Raw genomic sequence first — 23,663 nt, forward strand, 5'->3', positions numbered from 1 at the left:
TACTTGACATGTGATTTTGTGTGTTTATGTATGTGTGTGTATGAGAAACTATCACCACAACCAAGCTAATAAACATTACTATTGCCTCTAAAAGTTTCTTCGTGCCCCTTTGTAATTCTTCACTACCTCTTCTGTCCCCTCCCCACACGGTCCCCAAGCAACCACTGATCTGCTTTCTATCACTATTCTATTTTCTAGTCTTTTATTTAAATGGAATTAAATAGTTTTCTTTTTAGTCTGGCTTCTTCTACTCTGTATAATTATTGTAAGAGTCATCCATGTTGTTGTTTGTATCAACACTTCATGCCTTTCTATTGCTGAGTATATATATCCATACTATGGGATATACCACAATTTATTTTCCATTTGCCTGTTCATGGATATTTAGGCTGTTTTCAAATGTCTTGGTCATTAGGATTGTGTGTCTACATGCTTTTTCTTTTGGGTACTTAAGCATGAAAGGGCCAGTTGCATGGTAGGTTTATGTTGAACTTTTAAAGAAACAATCAAATGGTTTTCCAAACTGGTTGTAACATTTTACATTCCCACAGTGAGAGTTCCAGTTGAACCACATCCTCTCCAGCACTCTGTCAAGTTTTAATTATTTTAGTGGTGACTTCCCTGGTGGCACAGTGGTTAAGAATCCGCCTGCCAATGCTAGGGGACACGGGTTCGATCCCTGGTCTGGGAAGATCCCACATGCCACAGAGCAACTAAGCCCGTGTGCCACAACTACTGAGCCTGCTCTCTAGAGTCCATGAGCCACAACTACTGAAGCCTGCGCGCCACAACTAGAGGCCTGCGTGCCCTAGAGCCCATGTGCCACAACTACTGAGCCCATGCGCCGCAACTACTGAAGCCCAAGCACCGCAACTACTGAAGCCCATGTGACACAACTACTGAAGCCCACGTGCCTAGAGCCTGTGCTCTGTAACAAGAGAAGCCACCACAATGAGAACCCCACACACCACAGCAAAGAGTAGCCCCTGCTCGCCATGACTAGAGAAAGCCTGCACACAGCCAAAAATAAATTAAAAAAAAAAAAGAAAAATTATTTTAGTGGATGTGTACTGGTATTGCATTGTCATTTTAATTTGCATTTCTCTAATGACTAATAATGTTGAACATCTTCTCAGGTGCTTATATGCCATACACATATCTTCTTTGGTGATGTGTCTGTTTGAATCTTTTGCTCATTGTTTTATTCAGTGGTTTGTCTTATTATTGAGTTATAAGAATTTTTTATATATTCTAGGTACAAGTCCTCCATCAGTTATATGTTTTGCAAATATTTTCTTCCAGTCTGGTGGCTTGTTTTCTCCTCCTCCTCCTTCTTTAATAGTATTTTATGAAAAGCACAAGTTTTAAGTTTTGATTAAATCCACTTTATTGATTTTTTTTCTTTTATAGTTCGTGCTTTTGTATCTAAGAAATTCTTTGCCAAATCCAAGATCACCTGCTGACTTTGAAAGTAGAGGAAGAGGGCTATGATCAAGGAATCAAGTATTCTCTAGAAGTTGAAGGCAGGAAAATGGATTCATCCCTAGTGTTTCTAGAAAGGAAAACAGCCTTGCCGAACCTTGATTTTATCCCAGTGAGACCCACATCAGATTTCTAATCTACAGAACTTTAAGATGATAAATTTGTGTTGTTTTAAGCCACAAAGTTTGTGGTAATTTGTTACAATGGCAATAGAAAACTAATATAGCATAGTTTTTCTAATTTGTTTCTGATTTTCCTTACTAGTATGTAGAAATAAAATTAATTTTTATATATTGACCTTACATCCTTCAACCATGCTAAACCTTTCCTACCCTCCATGGAATTTTCTACATAGATGATCATGTGATCGTGTATGAATAAAAACATTTCTACTTCTTTCCTTTCCAATCTGTATGCTTTTAGTTTCATTTTCTTGCTTTACTGTACTGGTTAGAACCCCTAGTACAATGTTTACTGGAAGTAGTTACAGTGAGCAGCCTTTTTGTTTCTGATCTTAGAAGGAAAACATTCAGTCTCTCACTATTAAATATGATGTTAGCTGTAGGTTTTTCATAGATGTCCTTTATCAATTTGAGAAATTTCCTTCTATTTTAAATTTGTTGAGAGTTTTTATTAGAAATGGATTTTGGATCTTGTCAACTTTTTTTGGCATTATTGAGATGATCATATGGTCTATTTTAGTTTGTTAATATGATGAATTACATTGATTGACATCAAGTGATAAACTAATCTTGTATTGCTAGAATAAACCACATTTGGCCATGATATGTTAGCCCTTTTATCTATCATTGTGTTCAATTTGTTAAAAGTTTATAAAGAATTACTGAATTTATATTACTGAGGGATATTGGTCTGTCTTTTTCTTGAATGTCTTTGTCAGGTTGTGATAACAAGGCAATGTTGGCCTCATAGAATGAGTTGGGAAGTATTACCCCCCCTTTTAAATTTTCTGAAAAAGTTTGTGTAGAACTGATATTGCTTCGTATTTAAATGTTCAGTAGAATTCACCAGTGTAACCTTCTGTGCCTGGGATTTTCTTTGTAAGGTTTTAAACTACAAATTTAATTTCTTTAATAAATATAAGCCTACTCATGTTGTCTATTTCTTCTTGAGTGGACTCTTGACAGTTTGTATTTTTTAAGGAATTTTCCCATTTCATCAAAGTTGCGGCATTTATTGACATAAGATGTTTATAACATTCCCTATCATTTTGCCATCTATAAGATCTATAGTTATATCTCACATTTTTGTTTTTGGAAATTTGTGTCTTTCTCTTTATTGCTTGATCAGTCTGACTAGAGTGTTATCAATTTCACTGATATTTCAAAATAATCACCTTTTTGTTTTGTTGATTTTTTTTTCTGTTTTCAATTTATTTATGCTCTTTTAAAATTATTTCTTTTCTTCTGCCCACTTTGGGTTTAATTTGTTCTTTTTCTCATCTTATCACATGGAAACTGAAATAACTCTTGAGAACTTTCTACTTTTCTAATATAAGTGTTTTAGTGCTATACTATTAATAATCATTCTATATAATTTCAAATTTTTCTGTAAGTTGAAATCTTCTAAATATTGTATGTAACCTTCTTCCCAATTCAGAACTCTTATCTCTGTGGGATGGGCGTGGCATTTGGTTTGCCAGGACTTATGTACTGATAGGAAGGTGAGCCTTTAATCAGGAATCTTTCTTCTACTTTGACCTTGCTTTCACCAGTCAATCTCCACCTTCACCCCAGTTCCCAGGACTGGTCAGCTCTCTGACTGATTTCCCCCACTGATTTCAAACTTCAAGGAAATACAAAGTAGTACTTCCTCACAAAATAGCTGGAGATCTTTGTTCTAAGGAATAATTAGACAATCCCCAGTGACCCATTACCTAATTTTTTAATGTCCCCAAGATGCATATAAAATTATAAAGCTAATAAGACTGTCAGCCATGAAATAACTCTCTTTTTGGAGTTCTAGCTATCTAAGAAGGAGCAGGGTCACAAAGCCAAAGACACCAAAGTGAAAAATTCCAAAGTGCTTTAGGCATATCCCAGTCTTTGTAAATGGCACCGTGTAGAGTTTTTCAGTTCACATCCTGAGCTAGATCCCAACAGACAGGAAAGAAACTTGTCTACAGAATCTCTATGAAAATCATTACTAATATTGAAATGTTATTGAAAAAAGAGAAAAAGTTAAGATATAAATAAGTGACAATTTTCTGTAATGAATTAGGAATGACCAGGACTGCTAGCTCTGTACCTTGCCATTGAGATCAAAACAAAACAGTCATAAAAGTAGAAGAGAGAACAACACATAGTTACCTAATTACTAAAACAAAATTTCACTCTTGGTTTGAGAACAAATTTTAAAATAAGAACATTAATTTTTATTAGGTTTCCAAATTGATTTCAAATAGAATCCTTTAAGCATAAGCAAATGAAAATCAGATTTTCAAGAGAAGGAAAGTATAATAACTTATTTAGGCCCATAAACACATTTTTCCTTAAAGGTCTATAACCATCTTAGAACAATTTTTCTAACAGTGAAATACAAAATAAATTGCAGACATTGACACATTGCCTACCTGTATTCAGTACCTACCGATTTTTTCCAGCTGTTTGGATACATGCAGAGAGTTTTCCCAAAGTTTACATCTAAAACACTTAGCTAAAATCAAACTGTTCAACAGTACAGCAAACTTCTCTTGAATAGCCACAAAATCTGACAACCCTGAAAAAAAGTTTCCAATATTAAATCTAGTATACTATTTTACTGGAAAAATATTGAAAATCCATTAATCCTGTAACATACATCTTGTAATTCGTGAGCCATTTCTGAAAATCTTCGAGGTATCTTGTGTCAAAGCAAAGTCTTGTATGGGAATGCATCCTAGCTGAGCCTGAATAAGACTGGGGAAAGAAAAAATTTTATTATTTCTTTTTAAAAATTACTATCTCACAGTGTTTGATATCAGTGACTGAAGTATCTCTTCTTAAAATTCCTCTCTGCCTTGATTTCTGTGACACTACATGACTCTGTATCTTGTATCACCGTTATTGCAAGTCATTGTTGACTTCCTCTTCCCAGCCTCTAAAAGGTCAGTTCTCATTTTTCTACTCTTCTTTATTCACTCAACCTCTCTTTCTCTCAAAAATTTCATTTCTTCTCAAGATTTTTGTTATAATCTCTAGATTGATAAATTTCAAATGATCACAGGGCACTTGCGCTTAGACTGTTTTTTTCATCTCAACACATCTAAAATTTCTTATCATATTCTTCTCCAATGCAGCTCTGACTTTGGGCTTTACTATATATAGGTATTATAGAAAACAACACAATTTATATAATCAACATATATTTATTAAGTACCTACTGAGTAAAAGGCATACTGTTAGGTGATGAAAATTCTGTTCAACATTTGAAAGTTGGTAGCTTATTAGTTGATTATTAGCAACAAACAGTTGCTTGGCTACAAAATTTGAGGGGTGGAAAGAGGGGAGAAAAGAAGTTACCGTCTATTGTGCCTACTATCTCCCAGGTCTTTGCTACCTCTTTCGTCTGTTTACTTATCTAACCAGACCTTGATATGCAAGTCCCCCTATGATTCTAACTAAAATTATTAGACTTGTATTACTCTCTGGGGGGATCTCTTGTAAGACCAAAAACAGGTACACAAAGAGAAAGGGTAGAATAGTTATATTTTATGGTTTAGTTTTAGCAAACAATATATGAAAATAGAAAGAAGCAACTAACTTCACAGAATGGGTGCATACAGCTGAAACTACAGAATGATTACTTCTTTTGGCTATAATATATGCTTCTGAAAATTATTTTATATCATCTATTTAGAAATGATTGTACACCCCATGTTCATAGCAACATTATTTACAATCGCCAAAGTATGGAAGCAACCTAAGTGTCCATCAACAGATGAATGGATAAAGAAGATGTGGTGTATATATATATATATATATATATATATATACACACAGTGGAATACTACCCAGCCATAAAGAAGAATGAAATTTTGCCATTTGCAGCAACATGGATGGACTTGGAGGGCATTATGCTAAGTGAAATAAGTCAGAGAAAGACAAGTACTATATGATATCACTTATACGTGTAATCTAAAAAATACAACAAACTAATGAATAAAGCAAAAAAAGAAGCAGACTCACAGATATAGAGAACAAACTAGTGGTTACCCGTGGGAAGAGGGAAGGGGGAGGGGCAATACAAGGGTGGGGAAATACAGGATTATTATGGGATTATATGAAATCATGTGTGTGAAACTTCTGAAAATTGTAAAGCACTATAGAATTTAAAGAATATTTCATTCAATTAAAAAAACATGTCTCACAACCTATCAGCATTAAGATTAGCATTAAAGAAAGTTGGAAACTAAAAAAAGAAGAAAGAAAGAAATGGTTATAAAGTTACATGGTTTATTAACAAAGAAGGAAATGATGGGAAAATGTGTATGGGGTGCTTTCAAGTGCTGGATAAATAAAACTTCTTGTGAAACTATCCTGGAATGCACAAATGCAGAATATATACAAAATTATAGAGTAAAAATAAGACTTTTGAGGTAATATTTATTTATGTTTAACATCAATATACCTTAATAAATAGGACACTTTTCAACATCATACTTCCCTGTCAGAAACTTTACCACAAAAAGCAGTATGTAACAGAGAAGAACAAACCTGACTCCATATTGGATCTATTCCTTTAGCTCTAACCTTTGTGCTCTGTTGCCTATACTTAGTCATGTTGGCTCTGCACCTTTGTAAAAATGTTGCCTATGGCTTCAAATATACATAATAGCCATTTCTCAATGCTCTGCCTCCTAGGCTTGACCTTTAAAGGTATAACATGTTTACATTCATGTAGAGATAAAAAGTTGCAGAACAGAAAATAATGATTGTTGATTGTCATGTTGGAGGTTTACAGGAACATTGGGACCAAACCTACATGGACAGCTGCAAGAACAAAGGATTCTGGCACCAACAAGTCTGCAACAACAACCAGCTACACCCTCTCCCCTTTTAGTATAAAAGAAGCCTGAATTCTAACTCGGGTAAGATGGTTCTTTGGGACATGAGTCCACCATCTTCTTGGTCTGCTGGCTTTCCAAATAAGCAGCTTTCCTTGCCCCAACACTTGTTTCTCGTTTTACTGGCCTGTCATGCGGCGAGCAGTACAAGCTTGAACTCGGTAACAATAAGCAGGAACGGAAGGGAAAACAGGGATTTATTCTAGTAGGTACAGAACCTTGGCAGGGCTGTCTGTCTCTCTCCACCAGATAAGGCCAACCTGAGCTTATCCTCAGTAGAAATAGAAGTCTCACAGCCTCAGGTAAGATGGCACCTCTGCCATCTCAACTAATGGGGTCAGACTTGCATGATAGTTAAGTAATGACTAAATCAGGGTTATTGTAAGGATTAAATGAAATAAAGTAATGATGCAGTTTGAATTAGGTTCAACCATGACCAGACTATAGAGGCTTAAATATAAATGGTTTATTCTCTTATGTAAAAGAACTCCAGAGTTAGGCAGCCTAGGGCTTGGTATGGTGGTCCAACAAGTCACCAGAGACCTAGGATCCTACTATATTTCTATTCTGCCACGTATGGCTTCCATTCTCAGGCCATCTCATGGTCTAAGATGACTGTTGGATTTCCAGCCATTACACATTCACTCTGTACAACATGTTGGAGGAAGTGGTGGGAGACAACAATTGATGCCCTGTTTACCACCTGACTCCATTTCCTTTAAGCAGCCTTCTAGGAAGACTTATATCTTCTGCCTACATCTCGTTAATTGGACAAACTTAGTCACAGGGCCCTATTTAGCTACAAAGTTGACTGGGAAATGTAATCTTTTCCCTGTGAAGGTAAGAATAAATACTGGGACAGTCAGCTAGCAGTTTCTGCTATAGGTATGTACAAGTATACCACATTTTATTGCACTTCACTTCATTGCACTTTGCAGATATTGTGGGGTTTTTGCAAATTGAAGGTTTATGGCAACCCTGCATCAAGCAAGTCTATCAGCACCATTTTTCCAACAGCATTTGCTCATTTCATGTCTCTGTGTCATATTTTGTTAAGTGCTGCAATATTTCAAGCCTTTTCATTATTATTATATTTGTCACAGTGATCTGTGATCAGTGATCTTTGATGTTACTATTGTAATTGTTTTGAATTTTTAAATTAAGGTATGTACACTGTGTTTTTGACAGTGCTACTACACACTTAACAGACTACAGTCTAGTGTAAAGATAACTTTTATATGCACTGGACTGGGAAACCAAAAAAATTGTGTGACTTGCTTTATTGAGATAGTCATGTTATTGTGGTGGTCTGGAACTGAACCCACAATATTTCCAAGGTATGCCTGTAAAGCATCTAATGCAGTGCCTGGAACACAGCAAATATTCAAGAAATGGTTATTACTATTATTATTATCAATGGTTGAGCCATTTATGACCTGCTCTCAGCTTCCACAGTTAGCCAGCTAATAAAAATGATACCAGAACTTCCCAAAAGACTTCTGTATACTGGCCAACTTAGTAAAGGAAGGTATAAAAAGAGTAGAAATCCTTCATATGAAGACAAGTTAAAGGTGTACTATAAAGCTGTACAACTCTCTTGAGAGGAGAAAAAGTTATTCTGAAGTCATCTTTTTCTGCCTAAACATAGAATAAGAATGCCCAAAGAATCAAATGAGAGAAAAAAATCAACGTGGCACATGGAGCCTTCTATACATATAACTCCTCTTCAAATTCCATACAATGATGGACAACTATATAGGTGTGTTTTTGTGTGTTAGTCTCCATCCACAAAACTACAGGAAAGCAAGAAAGCATGCCATTGGTGGGCCAGAAAGTTGAATGTTAGAAATCATATCTATGAAAAAGATCAAATCTATGAGAAAAACAAAACCGGAGATTATCCATAGTACATGCAGAAGAATTAATAGATCAAGAAGGAGAGAGGGTCCTGGGGTATTTGTTGGAGCAATTCACTGGAATGCTGTATTCTGAGCAGGTAGTTTAGTCTACCCCTGTCACTCTCTCTCATTTGTGGAAAACATTAAGCAGTTGTGGTATGTATTGAGAGGCTAAAGCAGGGAGTGTAGACACTGAGGCCAGAGAGGCAGGGCAGTTCTCCAGGTAGGAATGAAAACCCCAGGAGAGGTAGAAAGACTTTACTCTTAAATTGCAAGGTATTTCCACACTTTTATTGCAGTCAATCTAATTACTTCTCCACAATCATTAGAGATAGTAACAGAATAGGTAGGCAAAAATATATTTACAAATGCAAAAGCAAACAATGAAGAACTACCTAACATTTGAGAAAAAAATTTAAAAAGACACACAATATTAATAAATGAAATAACAATTGAGGAAACAGAGTTAAGTGCACAGAAAAAGAGTTTCAAAATTAAGTATAATTGATTTATATAATTAAAATTTTTTCAGAGAGATTAGAAATACCATGTATAACATTTCTCCAAAGAAGACATACAGATGGCCAAGAAGCACATGAAAAGCTGCTCAACATCACTAATTATTAGAGAAATGCAAATCAAAACTACAATGAGGTATCACCTCACACCAGTTAGAATGGGCATCATCAGAAAATCTACAAACAATAAATGCTGGACAGGGTGTGGAGAAAAGGGAAACCTCTTGCACTGTTGGTGGGAATGTAAATTGATACAGTCACTATGGAGAACAGTATGGAGGTTCCTTAAAAAAATAAAAATAGAATTACCATATGACCCAGCAATCCAATTACTGGGCATATACCCAGAGAAAACCATAATTCAAAAAGAGACATGCACCTCAATGTTCATTGCAGGACTATTTACAATAGCCAGGTCATGGAAGCAACCTAAATGCCCATCAACAGATGAATGGATAAAGAAGATGTGGTACAATATACAATGAACTATTCCTCAGCCATAAAAAGGAATGAAATTGGGTCATTTGTAGAGACGTGGATGGATCTAGAGACTGTCATACAGAGTGAAGTAAGTCAGAAAGAGAAAAACAAATATCGTATATTAACGCATATATGTGGAACCTAGAAAAATGGTACAGATGAACTGGTTTGCAGGGCAGAAATTGAGACACAGATGTAGAGAACAAACGTATGGACACCAAGGGGGGAAAGCGGCGGGGGGTGGTGGTGTGATGAATTGGGAGATTGGGATTGACACGTATACAATGATATGTATAAAATTGATGACTAATACGAACCTGCTGTATAAAAAAATAAATTAATTAAATTTAAAAATTTAAAAAAATTTAAAAAAAAAATTTTTTTAAAAAGAAAGAAACTTATTTCTTAACCCTGTCCTTACCTTTAATCTTATTCATGAAATTTGTTTTGTATTGCTATCAGAATAAACTTTTAAAATCACACACACACAAAAAAAGAAATATAATGTATATTTTAGAAAGCCAAGCAGAGATACAGTAAAATACAAATTTTATCAGTTATTTTCTTTGCAATGTTGTAGGAGCTTTCAAAATATCAATGCTTTAAAATTTCACCTAGAATTCTTTGAAGAATTCTAATAAATCCTTGATATGCTTTATTGCAAAAAAAGAAAAAAAATTTATCACTGAAAAAATTCAATAGATAAAGCTGAAGAGCAAATTAGTGAGATGGCTAACTGAGCTAAGGCATTCTCCTAAAAGCCAAGCACAAACAGATAAAAAATATGAAAGAATAAGTATAATATGTGGAGGAGATGGTCAGAAGTTCCAACATTCATCCAGTAGGAGTTCCAGAAGGAGTGAACAGAGAGAATAGAGAAGAAATAATTAAATTATAGAAGAAAATTTCCCAGAGCTGAAGAAAGATACAAGTCTACATATTAAGAGGGTCCACAGAATGCTGTGCAAAATAAAGAATAAAGACACACCCAGACGTTCTGGTGACTTTCCTAAATCAGATAAAGAAAAAAGTTATTAATAAAGAACTGAAAACATGGGGACTTCCCTGGTGGTGCAGTGGTTAAGAATCCACCTGCCAATGCAGGGGACATAGGTTTGAGCCCTGGTCTGGGAAGATCCCTCGTGTCGCGGAGCAACTAAGCCTGTGCGCCACAACTACTGAGCCTGCGCTCTAGAGCCCACGAGCCACAACTACTGAGCCCGCGTGCTGCAACTACTGAAGCCCGCATGCCTAGAGACTGTGCTCTGCAACAAGAGAAGCCACTGCAATGAGAAGTCTGCGCACCGCAAGGAAGAGTAGCCCCAGTCGCCGGAACTTGAGAAAGCCTGCATGCAGCAAAGAAGACCCAATGCAGCCATAAATAAATAAATAAATTGTTTTTAAAAAAGTACTGAAAACAGATTAGATCACCAACAATGGATGCAAGAAGAGCAGTATAAACATCTGAAGAATGATTTAGCCAAACTTATTCAAATGATAGGGCAAAATACACTTCAGGCTTACAAAGACTCAGAAGGACTCAGAAAATTATTTGAGAATGTATCCAAAAAAAATAAATTATATATCTAAGGAAAAGGAAGATAGAGATTTTAAAAAGCAGAAAGTAAGCAAAGCAATCAGTAAAAAAGAAATTAGGTTAAGTCTACAATTTTTAATGCACAGTAAAATATTTTAAATTTAACAATCTGGAACTAAAATCCCAGATGATCTGAACATGGGAGAGAGCAAGAGGCAAGAGGAAATTGAAAATATGATAAAAGTTTTATCTCATATGGGAAGTTTTTAAATGTTCATTTTCTATAGACATTGGTTTAAAAAATATAAAATTTTAAAAGAAGAGTTATTTAGAAGAACAAAAACAAACGAAACTTGACACATCCAAAAAGAGGCAGAAAAGGCAAAAGAAATAAGTGAGGAAAAAAGAAACAAGCAATAATCGTGCAAATTAGAAAACATACAATAAGATTAAGTCCAAACACAGTATCCTCCGGGGATACATTTCAAGACTCCCCAGTGGATGTCTGAAACCAAAGATAGTATGAAACCCTATATATACTATTTTTTCCTATACATACCCAGGATAAAGTTGAACTTATAAATTAGGCACACTAAAAGTTAACAACTAATAATATAATAGAACAATTATATAGTGTTAATAAATGTCATGTGAGTGTGGTCTCTATCTCTCTCAGAATATGTTATTGTACAAATATAATGCCTTTTCCATCTTAACTAAACACTTGACATGCACTGTGGCTGTAACTTTTGCAGCTTGAGGTGTGACAGCAAAACCAGCAGGAAATTTCTTTTTCCTTCTTTACAGTTTCCTTTCTTTTTCCTTCTTCACAACTTCACAGGTAGAAGACTCATTCGTACTGTAGATCTTAGCAACCTCAGCATATTAACCTCTTATTAACCAGCATAGCAACCTCTAAATTATTAAATCTAGAACTTATTAAACCTAGAACTTTCACCTTTTCACTTATAGGAAGGACTTGACAGCTTCTCTTTGGCATATCTGAATTGTCAGCATCACTACTCTTGCGCTTTGGAGCTGTCAACTTTAATAATACAGTAGCCAGTTATTTTATAACTGGCTACTGTATTATTTATAAACTTGCTTTATAGCAAAAGCAAGTTTATTCAGGAAGAGCCAAAAGAACTGCAATTCAGGAGATGCAAACTATGGCAAAGCATAGGCAAATCAAGAGAACAAGGAATTTGCTTTACAAGGAAAAGGGGGGAGATAGGAGGGGCTGTGAAAACCAGAGTCCATTGGAGGAAGCTGGTAGTACAAAGTATGGAGGCTTCTCATTAGTTGGGCTGGTACAGTCTCTGACTGACTGGGCTGTCAGGGCAGAGAGAAGTTTTCTTTTTCCTGCTGGATAGTAAAGTAGAGGGATTTTCCTATCAGAGAGGTAGGTGTACACTTCTTTCTGCTTGGAGCAACTGATGACGCATGGCAGAGTGTGAGAGTTTCCCCTACAGGTCTGTCCTGATTCCAATTTTAGCTGAGGTTTCTTTAATTCCACAGGGCCATTGTTAATAAAATAAGGGTTAGTTGAACACAAGCATTGCAATATGGCAACTGTTATCTGATAACTGAGATGGCTACTAAGTGAAGAACAGGCAGGATACACTGGACAAAGGGATGATTCATGTCCCAGGTGGGACAGAGCAGGATGACGTGAGATTTTAAACTTATGAATTGCTACTCAGAACAGCGCACAATTTTAAACTTATGAATTGTTTATTTCTGGAATTTTCCATTTAATATTTTCGGACCACAGTTGACCACTGGTAACTGAAACCGTGGAAAGCGAAACCGTGGATAAGGGGGGGACTACTGTAATTATAATAAATGTGAATGAACTTATTCTCAATTAAAAGAATTCTGAGATGAGGTAAAAAGAAGAGTGATAAAATCTAACTATATTCAATCTATACAAATTATAAAATAAAACAATATGCAAACGTTAAGAAGAAAAAGATTAAATGATATACTAAATAGAACAAGTATGGCAATATTATTAATAGTAGACAAAACGGAATTAAAAGCAAAAAGTATTCAATAGGACAGTTAGTTGACTCATCTAACCTGCCTCTTTCCATCAGCAGAAACGACAAGACAGGACAAGAAAGGCAACATGGACAAACGGGCCAATAGGCCTGTAGTACCTAACAAATGTCTAAATACACAGGTTACGTACAACTCCTTTTATGTACAATCCTAAGAAGACAATGTCCTTATGATTTGTTCCTTTATTGCATAATCCATTCTATACTTTTATAGTCATTTCCACAAGCCACAGCTGATTAGACAATATGTCACTCTTCTGTTTACTGTGTACTTGTTCCTTTTCTGTTTGCTTTTCCAAATATATTGGTGGTAAGTATATATTCCCTTGAACTATCTGACATTACATCTTTAGAGCCATTATATAATCTTGCTATATTTTCAATATATTTTCCTCTTCCAATATAATAAATTACTCTCTTGATTAATAAAACTTTACATGAAAAATGAGTGATATTTCACTTTGAGTAACACAATTAGCAAACTCTTCCTAATGGCAAAATATGCAATTTAGTGCCTAAGGAACACATCATTCATTTATTCATTTACCATCCACATGGAACAATGATAAAAATTAACCATGTATTAAGCCACAAGTAAAACCACAATATCTATCATAAAGCAGAACTCTGACAGGCCACATTCTCTAATTACAATCCAATAAAATTAGAAATTAACAATAAAAGAATGACAATTTTTAAAAAGTATTACTTTAAAAATTTTAAACATAATTTAAAATAATTCTTAAGAGGCAACTAAAACTGAAATTATAAACTATTTAGAAAGAATAGCAATAGATTTAGAAAATCTATAGAACAATGTCAAAGTGGTATTCACTGGAAAATTTGTAGTCTTAAATATAGAAAATTTAAAAAAACAAAATAAATGGAGAAAAATACAATTAAAAAGATTACAAAAAGAAGAAGGAAAAAAATAAAGACAAAATGGGAAATTAATGAAATAGAAAATAATAGAAAGATTAAAAATGTAAAATTAATAGGACTATTAAACATGATCAATAAGTCAAAAATAAATGGCTTGAAAAGATCAAAATATAGAAACCTCTAGCAAATCTGATTGAGAAAAAAGGAGATGATACAAATAATATTAGATATTAGAAAAGATATTATATATTTAGAGAAAATTTTTAACTTATTAGAGAACAAAATACTTTATGCCATAAAAACCGACAAGCTGGGTGAAATGAATAGCTCAGGAACATATAAAGTGAGAAAAATTGATTCAAAAAAAGTTAGTAACCCTGCAAAGAACAAAAAATGAAAGAAATCGTAGAGAAACCCAACTTTTAGATCCAGAGACAATGGTGAGCTAAAATGGGTTGCTCGCTCTTCTCTCTGAATTCAAATCTGTTTTTACAAATAAGTGAGAAGGAGGTTAATGGATTCCACAATCGAATCCAAAAAGTGTGAGAAATTCCCTGGTGGTGAAACACTGGAAACTTGACAATTAAAAACAGTAACAAGACAAAGATGTTTGCTCTCTCTAAAACTAGAGAACATATACTAAAGGTTCTATCTACAAGAAGTTAAGAAAAATAGAGTTGCAACTATTAGAAATCAAGAGATAAAACTATCACTATTTACAGATAATATGATTGTCTATCTAGGTAATCCCAGCAAACCAACTAAAGGACAACTCATACTGTTAAGAGAGTTCAGTGAGATAGCCAGATAAAACAATCAAAATTTTAAAAATTGATAGCCTTCCTATATACCATCAATAACTGACCATAAAATGCAATGGTATGCAATGTAAGAAGGACTCACAATATCAAACTCCATAAAATACCAAGAAATAAACCTATCAAGAAATATAAAACCTAAATGATGAGTTATAAAATATCACAGAAAGACATAAAGATCTGAATAGATGGAGAGAGATACCATATTCCTAGATAGATAGATTTCAGAACTGTTAAAGGAAGAATTCTTCCACAAACTAATCTATAAAGCCAATTTCAATAGGACTTTTTATAAATCTTGACAAACTGATTCTAAAGTTCATAGGGAGGAAAAATGCAGGAATATCCAAAAAAATTTTTTAAATAACAGTAAGAACGGACTTGCCTTACCAGATAACAAAACATGCAATAAAAGAATAGCAAGTAAAACAATGTGGTATTGTCACGGCAACAGAATAAACAGGCTAACAGTAAGTGTCCAGAATCAGATCCTTAGGAATTTAGTTTATGAGAAGGTGGCATTCCAAATCAATAGGCAAAGAGAGAAAGACAACATAGTTATCAAACACTCCTATCTTTCAGGGACAAAATATAATTAAATTCTTAACTCATACCACATGTAAAAATTAACTCCAGATGCCTATGAAAAGCCTTTAGGTAAAAATAAAATGATTTTAAAGTATTAGAAGAAACGATAGGAAAAGTCCTATGATCTTAGGATGTGTGGCAGAGACAGCTTTACCTACCCAACATTCATTCTTTATTTCCTTATTAATAGCAGAATCCTAATTTTAATATAGGCACACTATCACCAAGATATTTCCCAGTCTCTTTTGCACTTAGCTGTATTAGGTGTGAAAGGGTTATCTGGGACTTCCAAGAAACCTACTGAAAAGAGAGAGGATACTCAAGTGTAATGGCTGAAGCTCTAGTAGTAATTTTGGACAATGAGGTGACCTTGAAATAGAAGTCATGTGTGGGATAGCAGAGCAGAAAGATAGGAACATAGTATTCATGACACCTTGAAGCCACTATATCTACCTTAGACTATCTACCTTGAGTTGTATATTCTGTGAGAGAAAAGTAGCCTATTTTGTTTAATCTACTGTTAATTCATTTTATTACCATTTTATGTAGTTGAACCTAAGAGACATAAAAGTGGTAACTATTAGCCATCATCACCCACCAAAAGACTGTACATTTTGGATTAAGAAAATACTCCACACACATTCACTCTTCCTAGCCACACTCAAGTAGTTGCATAAAGGTGGGAAATTATAATGGGAAGCTAAATTATGATACATATAAAAACAATTATGAAGTCATCAATTTTAAAATCTGACAGTCCCAATCAAAAGAATGTATGACCCAATCTAAGGTAAGGTAAATGAAAGCGTTAAAATTGCAAATAAAGTGTTCCCAACAAGATGCTTGTGGAAAAATACCTTGATTTAATTTGACTCAGTAATTGATACAACAGAGTATATTGAAAAAAACATTGTCAGAATCAAGAGATCTAGATTCTAGTTCTAGATCAGCCCCCAGTATAGCAACATAACCTCGAGCAAGTCACAACTTATCTGGGCATCACTTAGTTCATTTGTAAAATGAGAAGACCTGGGTACAGGGTCTCTAAGTTCTGTATGATCTCTAAGGATATTTCAATTTCTAAAGAAATACATCTAAGAAACAGAACATTAACTTCTGTTGTCCAAGCTGTAGATCTGCCTGATGAGTTGTATACAGCAGTGGAAGTTTGTTTCTGAGATGTCATGGTATTTGGGAGATAAAATTCAATGAGACGTTAGGAAGTATCCCAGAGAACGAGTGACCTCCTTTAGCTAAGGAGAAAAAGGAAATTCTCTGGGCAACTGGTTTTATTGAGCCACATAAAAAAAATCATTCTTACCTGAAATGATCTAAATCAAATGGTTTAACACTAAGACCTAAATACTCAGAAAACCAAGCACTTGGCATAGCAGAAAAGAATACCTTTGCATTTGTGATTGGAAACTGGGTAAAGTCATTACAATACAATGTAACTTTAGTTTACTCTTCCAGTTACTACTCCTCTATACAAACTTCCCTTTCCTGGGAGAATAGTCATCCCATTGTCACAAATACATTCCTTCACTGATATCATTGTTTTTAGTATGTCTTTCCCAGAATACCACTATCATTCAATAGACATTTACTGCATGTGTTTTCATACTGTCCATTATTTTTATACACATGGTTCTCATTCAAGCCAACTTGAAAGTTCCTGTGGATGAGAAGCATATCTCCTTTCTATTGTCTAACTTCCCTCAACAGATTACACTCTCAACGTTTGTTGATTTAAAAGTTCACAAATTATCTCTTTTAATTAAAGTCTGAGAGTTTTGGGAAATTAATTTCGCACCTACATTCTGACTCATTCTTATGTAAATATGTTCTTTTTTGTATTAAGGAAAACAAATTTAAAATAAGTTTAAAAAAAAACCTTCATAAATATGAATCAGGGACAGGTGATCAGTATTTTAAGACATTTAACAATTGATTTTCTTTACCAATTTACTTTCATTTCTCTTGTTTTAATTCGTCCTCCCATTGGAAATCTGTAAATAAACAAGGCAAAACTTTTATTATTATTATTTATTTTAACTGAATAAAACCTTTTTAAAATTACTTAAAACATATTTAATTTCTGTACCTGATAGTTATCCGATTTGGATCTTTGTTCAAAGTATTCAGTGTTTTCTTTTCATTTATTCTTAATTGTATATCTAGAAATTCCTTGCAGCTGGCTATCATTGTGACCTATAAAATTTCAGCATTTGTTCATTTAGTTATGTCCATTCTTTACTTCTTTTCTCTCATTTATTTTTTTCTGTATTTATTTATTTTTAATGCTGCCTTGGGACATCACATTTAGCATAATAGAGTTAAAAACCTGCCTTATACATTTTGCTTCTTTAAGGATTCATTCATTCACTAACGAAAGTTTACAAACACTTGTTATATGTCAGACACTGTGTTACACACTGGGGCTATATCAGTAAGACTGTAAAGATTAACAAGGTAAAATTTAAAATATTCAGCCTAGCACCTAACACATAATAAGCACTCAATAAATGAAGATTTCATTACTACCGCTATTACTACTGTTATATTATTATTCACCCTTCTATAGTTTGCCAATTATTATTCCTATTGAGGATTATTTTGTAATGAAAACAATGCTGTAGGTATTAAGAAATCTGTATTCTAGAGCCTAATTCTGCCAGATGACTTTGAGCAAAGTACTCTGCTTTGGTTTCTCACACTTGTAAAATGAAACTAACACCTTTTCTAATTCTCTTTCACAATTACTGAACTCAAAATCAGATGAGTTAATGTTAACATTAGGGAGTTTCTATTCTTGATTTCTTCTCAGTTAAGAATAATATTCAACACAACATTGTAAATCAACTATACTTCAATAAAAAATAAATTAAAAAAGAATAATATTTACATGAAAATACAAGCCTTCTACTCATCAATTTTTGTGCAATTTTTAGTATAATAATCTTATCACAATAATCAACTTAGATATTTTAAATAAAAATAAATAGTTTGGATTTGAGAATAAATATAAATTTCATGTTCATATCCCCAGTAATGGAAGAGAGGACCAATACAGTTACCAGGTGCCAAAAACATAACTATGGTTCTATTCATTGTTATAGCTACAAAGTTGCCCCCACTGGTGATATCTTAGTATAGCCTGTTTTTACGCCCATTTTCTCCAAAATCAGTTCTTTTTCCTGGTCTATCACCAATACTATTCTCTTTCTACTGTTATCATTATTCTGATGCAAAGGATTTAGGGAAGAGTTGCAAGTAGGAGGCACATGCGTCCCTCAGTGTCCCTCATTCATGGAAGACTTTCCTAATATACCATGCCACACCATCTTGGAATCTTTCTCAGCACATTCTTTCTCAACATATTACACTTGGTAACCACTACCAAGGTAATCAGCATTATCACATAAGTTGAAAGGCAGTTGCCATCCTGACTTTGGGTATGTATATGAATTTTCTTAGCCCTAACACAGAGATACAATTGGAAATATATTCTAAGGAGTACTATTCTATATCTTACAATCAAAGGCATATGAGGAGGAAAAACATAAGCACTATTAGAAATGCTTTCTTTTCTGCTCATTTATTCTTAAATTGCATGAGATACACAAATTATTTCCCCCAATATTATTTTATACTATAGCATTATATATTTATTTTCTTGTGAAAATTAATTTACCAGATCCAGTAAAGTTTCTTTTCCACTGATTGTACAAAATTTCTTCACTGTCTCAAATGTAATATAATACCAAGCCATCAATCTTCCTGCCTCTGTGGGAAAAGACGGAAAAATAAACATTCCCCATCAGCTGAAACAACTTGAATTTTCATCAGTTTAACAAACATTTCCTTAGCATCTTTTCTGTGCCTTTAACAGCATCAGGTACAAAAAACACCAAAAAATCTAGACGACACGGTCTCTGGAACCTATAGGTTAGCTAGGGAGATAACCACATGTGAAATAGCTAGACTAGAGTACAAAATCCAGTTAATGATAATGTTTACATACACAAACTTAAGTACAGAGGAAATTAAGCCTAAGAGAATGGTCCGTGTGAGATAACCTTCTAGAGAAAATGGGTCTTGAGCAGGATTTTAAAGTAAACAATAGGCCTTGGCAGAAAGGAAATATAGCCATTATGACCTCAGGAAAAAACAAAACTTGTTTATCAAAAGAGTAAAGTTTAAAAGACTATCTTTAGGGCTTCCCTGGTGGCGCAGTGGTTAAGAATCTGCCTGCCAATGCAGGGTACACGGGTTCGAGCCCTGGTCTGGGAAGATCCCACATGCCACGGAGCAACTAAGCCCGTGAGCCACAACTACTGAGCCTGCGCGTCTGGAGCCTGTGCTCCGCAACAAGAGAGGCCGCGATAGTGAGAGGCCGGTGCACCGCGATGAAGAGTGGCCCCCGCTCGCCGCAACTGGAGAAAGCCCTCGCACAGAAACGAAGACCCAACACAGCCATAAATAAATATTAAATAAATTAATTAATTTAAAAAAAAAGACTATCTTTAGAATAATGTAATGAGAGATATGGCTTGATAAACATAAGACTAAAATTCAGGTCAAACTGATCTGCTTAGAATCTTTGGGCCACCACTTACTAGTTACTAGGTGATCATGTGCAGGTTACTTTACCAGTTTCTTAACGTAATGTGGGAATAATAAAAGTATGCATTTCATATGTTTGTTGTGAAGAAGATTAAATGCAATAATACATGCATAGTACTTAGCATAGTGCCCAACATTAAATAAATGTTGCCTACTTTTATTATCAAAACATGATGAAAGAGGGCTTCTCTGGTGGCGCAGTGGTTGAGAGTCTGCCTGCCAATGCAGGGGACGCGGGTTCGAGCCCTCGTCTGGGAGGATCCCACATGCCGCGGAGCAGCTGGGCCCGTGAGCCACAATTACTGAGCCTGCGCGTCTGGAGCCTGTGGTCTGCAACAAGTGAGGCCGAGGTGGTGAGAGGCCCGCGCACCGCGATGAAGAGTGGCCCCCGCTTGCCGCAACTAGAGAAAGCCCTCACACAGAAACGAGGACCCAACACAGCCATAAATAAATAAATAAAATTAACTAAAAAAAAAAAACATGATGAAAGATAGAATACAGAGGTCCTGAAATAGCCTCTAAATGCTATAAAGGAGTTTAGATTTTGGTTTTGATTTGTAAAATAACAGAGGACCACTTAAAATTCTTGAGCAATATTTCAATTAAATTGCAATTTGAAACTAAATTGTTTTGGAAATAAAACATCAGGTAGGCTGTGGGTAGGAGGATGGGTAGAGTGAGGATAAGTAATTGATGAAATGGAATTTATTTAAAAGGTTACTGGCTTCGATTATAAGTTGTCAAGAACATTACAAAGAATTTCAAGTCTTGTGAACACACACAAAAAACAGCTGAGAAGGGCTTCCCTGGTGGCACAGTGGTTGAGAATCTGCCTGCCAATGCAGGGGACACGGGTTCGAGCCCTGGTCTGGGAAGATCCCACATGCCGCGGAGCAACTGGGCCCGTGAGCCACAATTACTGAGCCTGCGCGTCTGGAGCCTGTGCTTCGCAACAAGAGAGGCCACGATAGTGAGAGGCCCGCACACCGCAATGAAGAGTGGCCCCCGCTTGCCGCAACTAGAGAAAGCCCTCTCACAGAAACGAAGACCCAACACAGCCATAAATAAATAAATAAATAAATTAAAAAAAAAAAAAACTGCAGATTTCATTTAAAAAAAAAAAACAGCTGAGAAGAGGAAAACAGCATACTGTTGCTCAAGGAAAAGGCTAATATTTAAGTATGTGCTACAGGTTTTGCTGAAGAGGAAAGAATTTGACATTCCATCACTTATAGGCATCAAGAATAAGGTACAGTAGACAGAACTTAAGACTCAGGAATAGCCACTTTCTCAATTAGGAGTCTAGTGAATATGTTCAGCCAAAATGTGAGTAATGCAGTGGTTCATTAAAGGGAGATTCTAAGAGCAGTGTGTGAGATAGTGAGAATATGGTTACCAAGGGAACTAGTATATGTTATATTTAGGGTATATTTAAAGATGCTCCTCTTATCCTAGATGTTTATAAATTAATATAGGGTATCTCCCTGCTAGTGAAAATGAAAGGTTTCGAGAAAAGGCTTGATATTTGCTGGCTTATTAGTAAGGATGAAGGTTTCCTAGGTAAGGTATAAAAATAAACTAGAAAGAAAGCTATAAAGAAAATGAGTCAAGGTAGAAGGAATGGAAAGAATTTTTAAAAATTTGCAAGCAAAGAGAGAAAATAAAGAGTCAACTTGCTCGAAGAGGATTAACCAAGATGGCGGAGTAGAAGGACGTGCTCTCACTCCCTCTTGCGAGAGCACCAGAATCACAACTGGCTGCTGGACAATCATTGACAGGAAGACACTGGACTTCACCAAGGAGGATACCCCACGTCCAAGGAGAGAGGAGAAGCCACAGTGAGATGGTAGGAGGGGCGCAATCAGAGTAAAATCAAATCCCATTACTGCTGGGTGGGTGACTCACAAACTGGCAAACACTTATACCACAGAAGTCCACCCACTGGAGTGAAGCTTCTGACCCCACATCAGGCTTCACAACCTGGGGGTCCGACAACGGGAGGAGGAATTCCTAGAGAATCAGACTTTGAAGCCTAGTGGGAATTGATTGCAGGACTTCGACAGGACTGGGGGAAACAGAGACCCCACTCTTGGAGGGCGCACACAAAATAGTGTGCGCATCGGGACCCAGGGGAAGGAGCAGTGACCCTGGGGGAGACTGAACCAGACCTACTTCCTAGTGTTGGAAGGTCTCCTGCAGAGGCAGGGGATGGCTCTGTTTCACCGTGGGGACAAGGACACTGGCAGCAGAAGTTCTGGGAAGTACTCCTTGGCGTGAGCCCTCTCAGAGTCTGTCATTAGCCCCACCAAAGAGCCCAGATAGGCTCCAGTGCTGGGTGGCCTCAGGCCAAACAACCAACAGGGAGGGAACCCAGCCCCACCCATCAACAGTCAAGTGGATTAAAGTTTTACTGAGCTCTGACCACCACAGCAACAGTCAGCTCTACCCACCACCAGAGCCTCCCATCAAGCCCCTTAGATAGCCTCAACCACCAGAGGACAGACAGCAGAAGCAAGAAAAACTACAATCCTGCAGCCTGTGGACCAAAAACCACAGTTACAGAAAGACAGACAAGATGAAAAGGCAGAGGGCTATATACCAGATGAAGGAATAAGAAAAAACCCCAGAAAAACAACTAAATGAAGTGGAGATAGGCAACCTTCCAGAAAAAGAGTCAATTTGCTATCAATATAGCTTTTGAATAATGAATGTTCTCATAGTAGCAAATACAGGGTATTTCAAAGTAAAAGTCGTAGAGTTGGGGTAAGGGGAGTGGAAGCAGAGGTCATGAGAATGCACCTCTCACATATCCTACTGCAAGAAGTGCTCTGATGGATGGCCCCGGCTGCTATGTTCTGAATCTATCACTATGTACACACCAAGATCATACTTCTCATGATATTCAAACAAATGACTGAGCATGGCAGGAATATTAAGGAAGACCTATAAGCCAAGGGACTCTTTGGATGGGCAACTTTGACTTGAAGATTCCCCATCAACTTTGCCAAATGGTCTTAGGACTGCATTGCAGGATAAAATTCTCCTTCCGTCTCTCTTTCCTTCCTTTTCTCCTTCCTTCCTTCACTCTCCTTCACAGAGGTAAGATTTGCATCCCAGTTTAATGACTTTCCATGCCTTTTGCAATTACTGCCCATTTTCATAAGGTTGTTAATCCTTCATAAATTTACACAAACTAAGACTTGGCCTTTTGAGCCCTTCTTCTATACACATTAGCAGGCAGAATAGCTAAAAACCCGGACAAGAACACAAGCATACAGATAAAAATACCTAGATACTTGAGTATTATAACCACAAACTGAAAAAGCAAAAACTATATGAAGCAGAATTACTGGAACATACAGACTAAAAATTTAAATACAAAAAATAAATATTCAAAGAGATAAAAGAAGTAATAGTAACACAAAGGAACAAGAAGTCATAAAGAAAGAATTAGAAATAATATGTAAGGAATTTCCATCTACATTAACAGCAGGCTAAGTAATTATGAACCAACCCCCCTGCTGAAGGCAACTACGTCAGATAAATGAAACATATGAAATATCTTTTATAAGGCAGCAAAGAACTAACAAGATACTTATCTGGGAGAGGGCTTAAAACCAAAGGGATAAGCACACACAAAATATTTATAAAAACTGACCACATACTGGGCCATAAAACAAGTCTCAACAATTCTCAAAAGACTGAA

The 23,663-nt window shown here is 35.7% G+C and overlaps 1 protein-coding gene across 6 annotated transcripts in view; it reads right to left on the reverse strand.

The window, feature by feature from the left end:
• Window positions 1–23,663, reverse strand: part of HFM1 (helicase for meiosis 1) — a 137,224-nt gene that overhangs the window by 52,185 nt on the left and 61,376 nt on the right. For all 6 annotated transcript variants that reach the window (XM_068540286.1, XM_068540287.1, XM_068540284.1 and 3 more), the window contains 5 exons: window positions 19,026–19,117; window positions 17,436–17,542; window positions 17,293–17,340; window positions 4,303–4,400; window positions 4,093–4,221 (listed from right to left, as the gene is read on the reverse strand). In XM_068540286.1, the coding sequence (XP_068396387.1) occupies window positions 4,093–4,221; window positions 4,303–4,400; window positions 17,293–17,340; window positions 17,436–17,542; window positions 19,026–19,117 (474 nt within the window). The remainder of the gene's footprint in view (window positions 1–4,092; window positions 4,222–4,302; window positions 4,401–17,292; window positions 17,341–17,435; window positions 17,543–19,025; window positions 19,118–23,663) is intronic.

This window comes from Eschrichtius robustus, chromosome 3, assembly GCF_028021215.1.
Source record: "Eschrichtius robustus isolate mEscRob2 chromosome 3, mEscRob2.pri, whole genome shotgun sequence".
NCBI lineage: Eukaryota > Metazoa > Chordata > Mammalia > Artiodactyla > Eschrichtiidae > Eschrichtius > Eschrichtius robustus.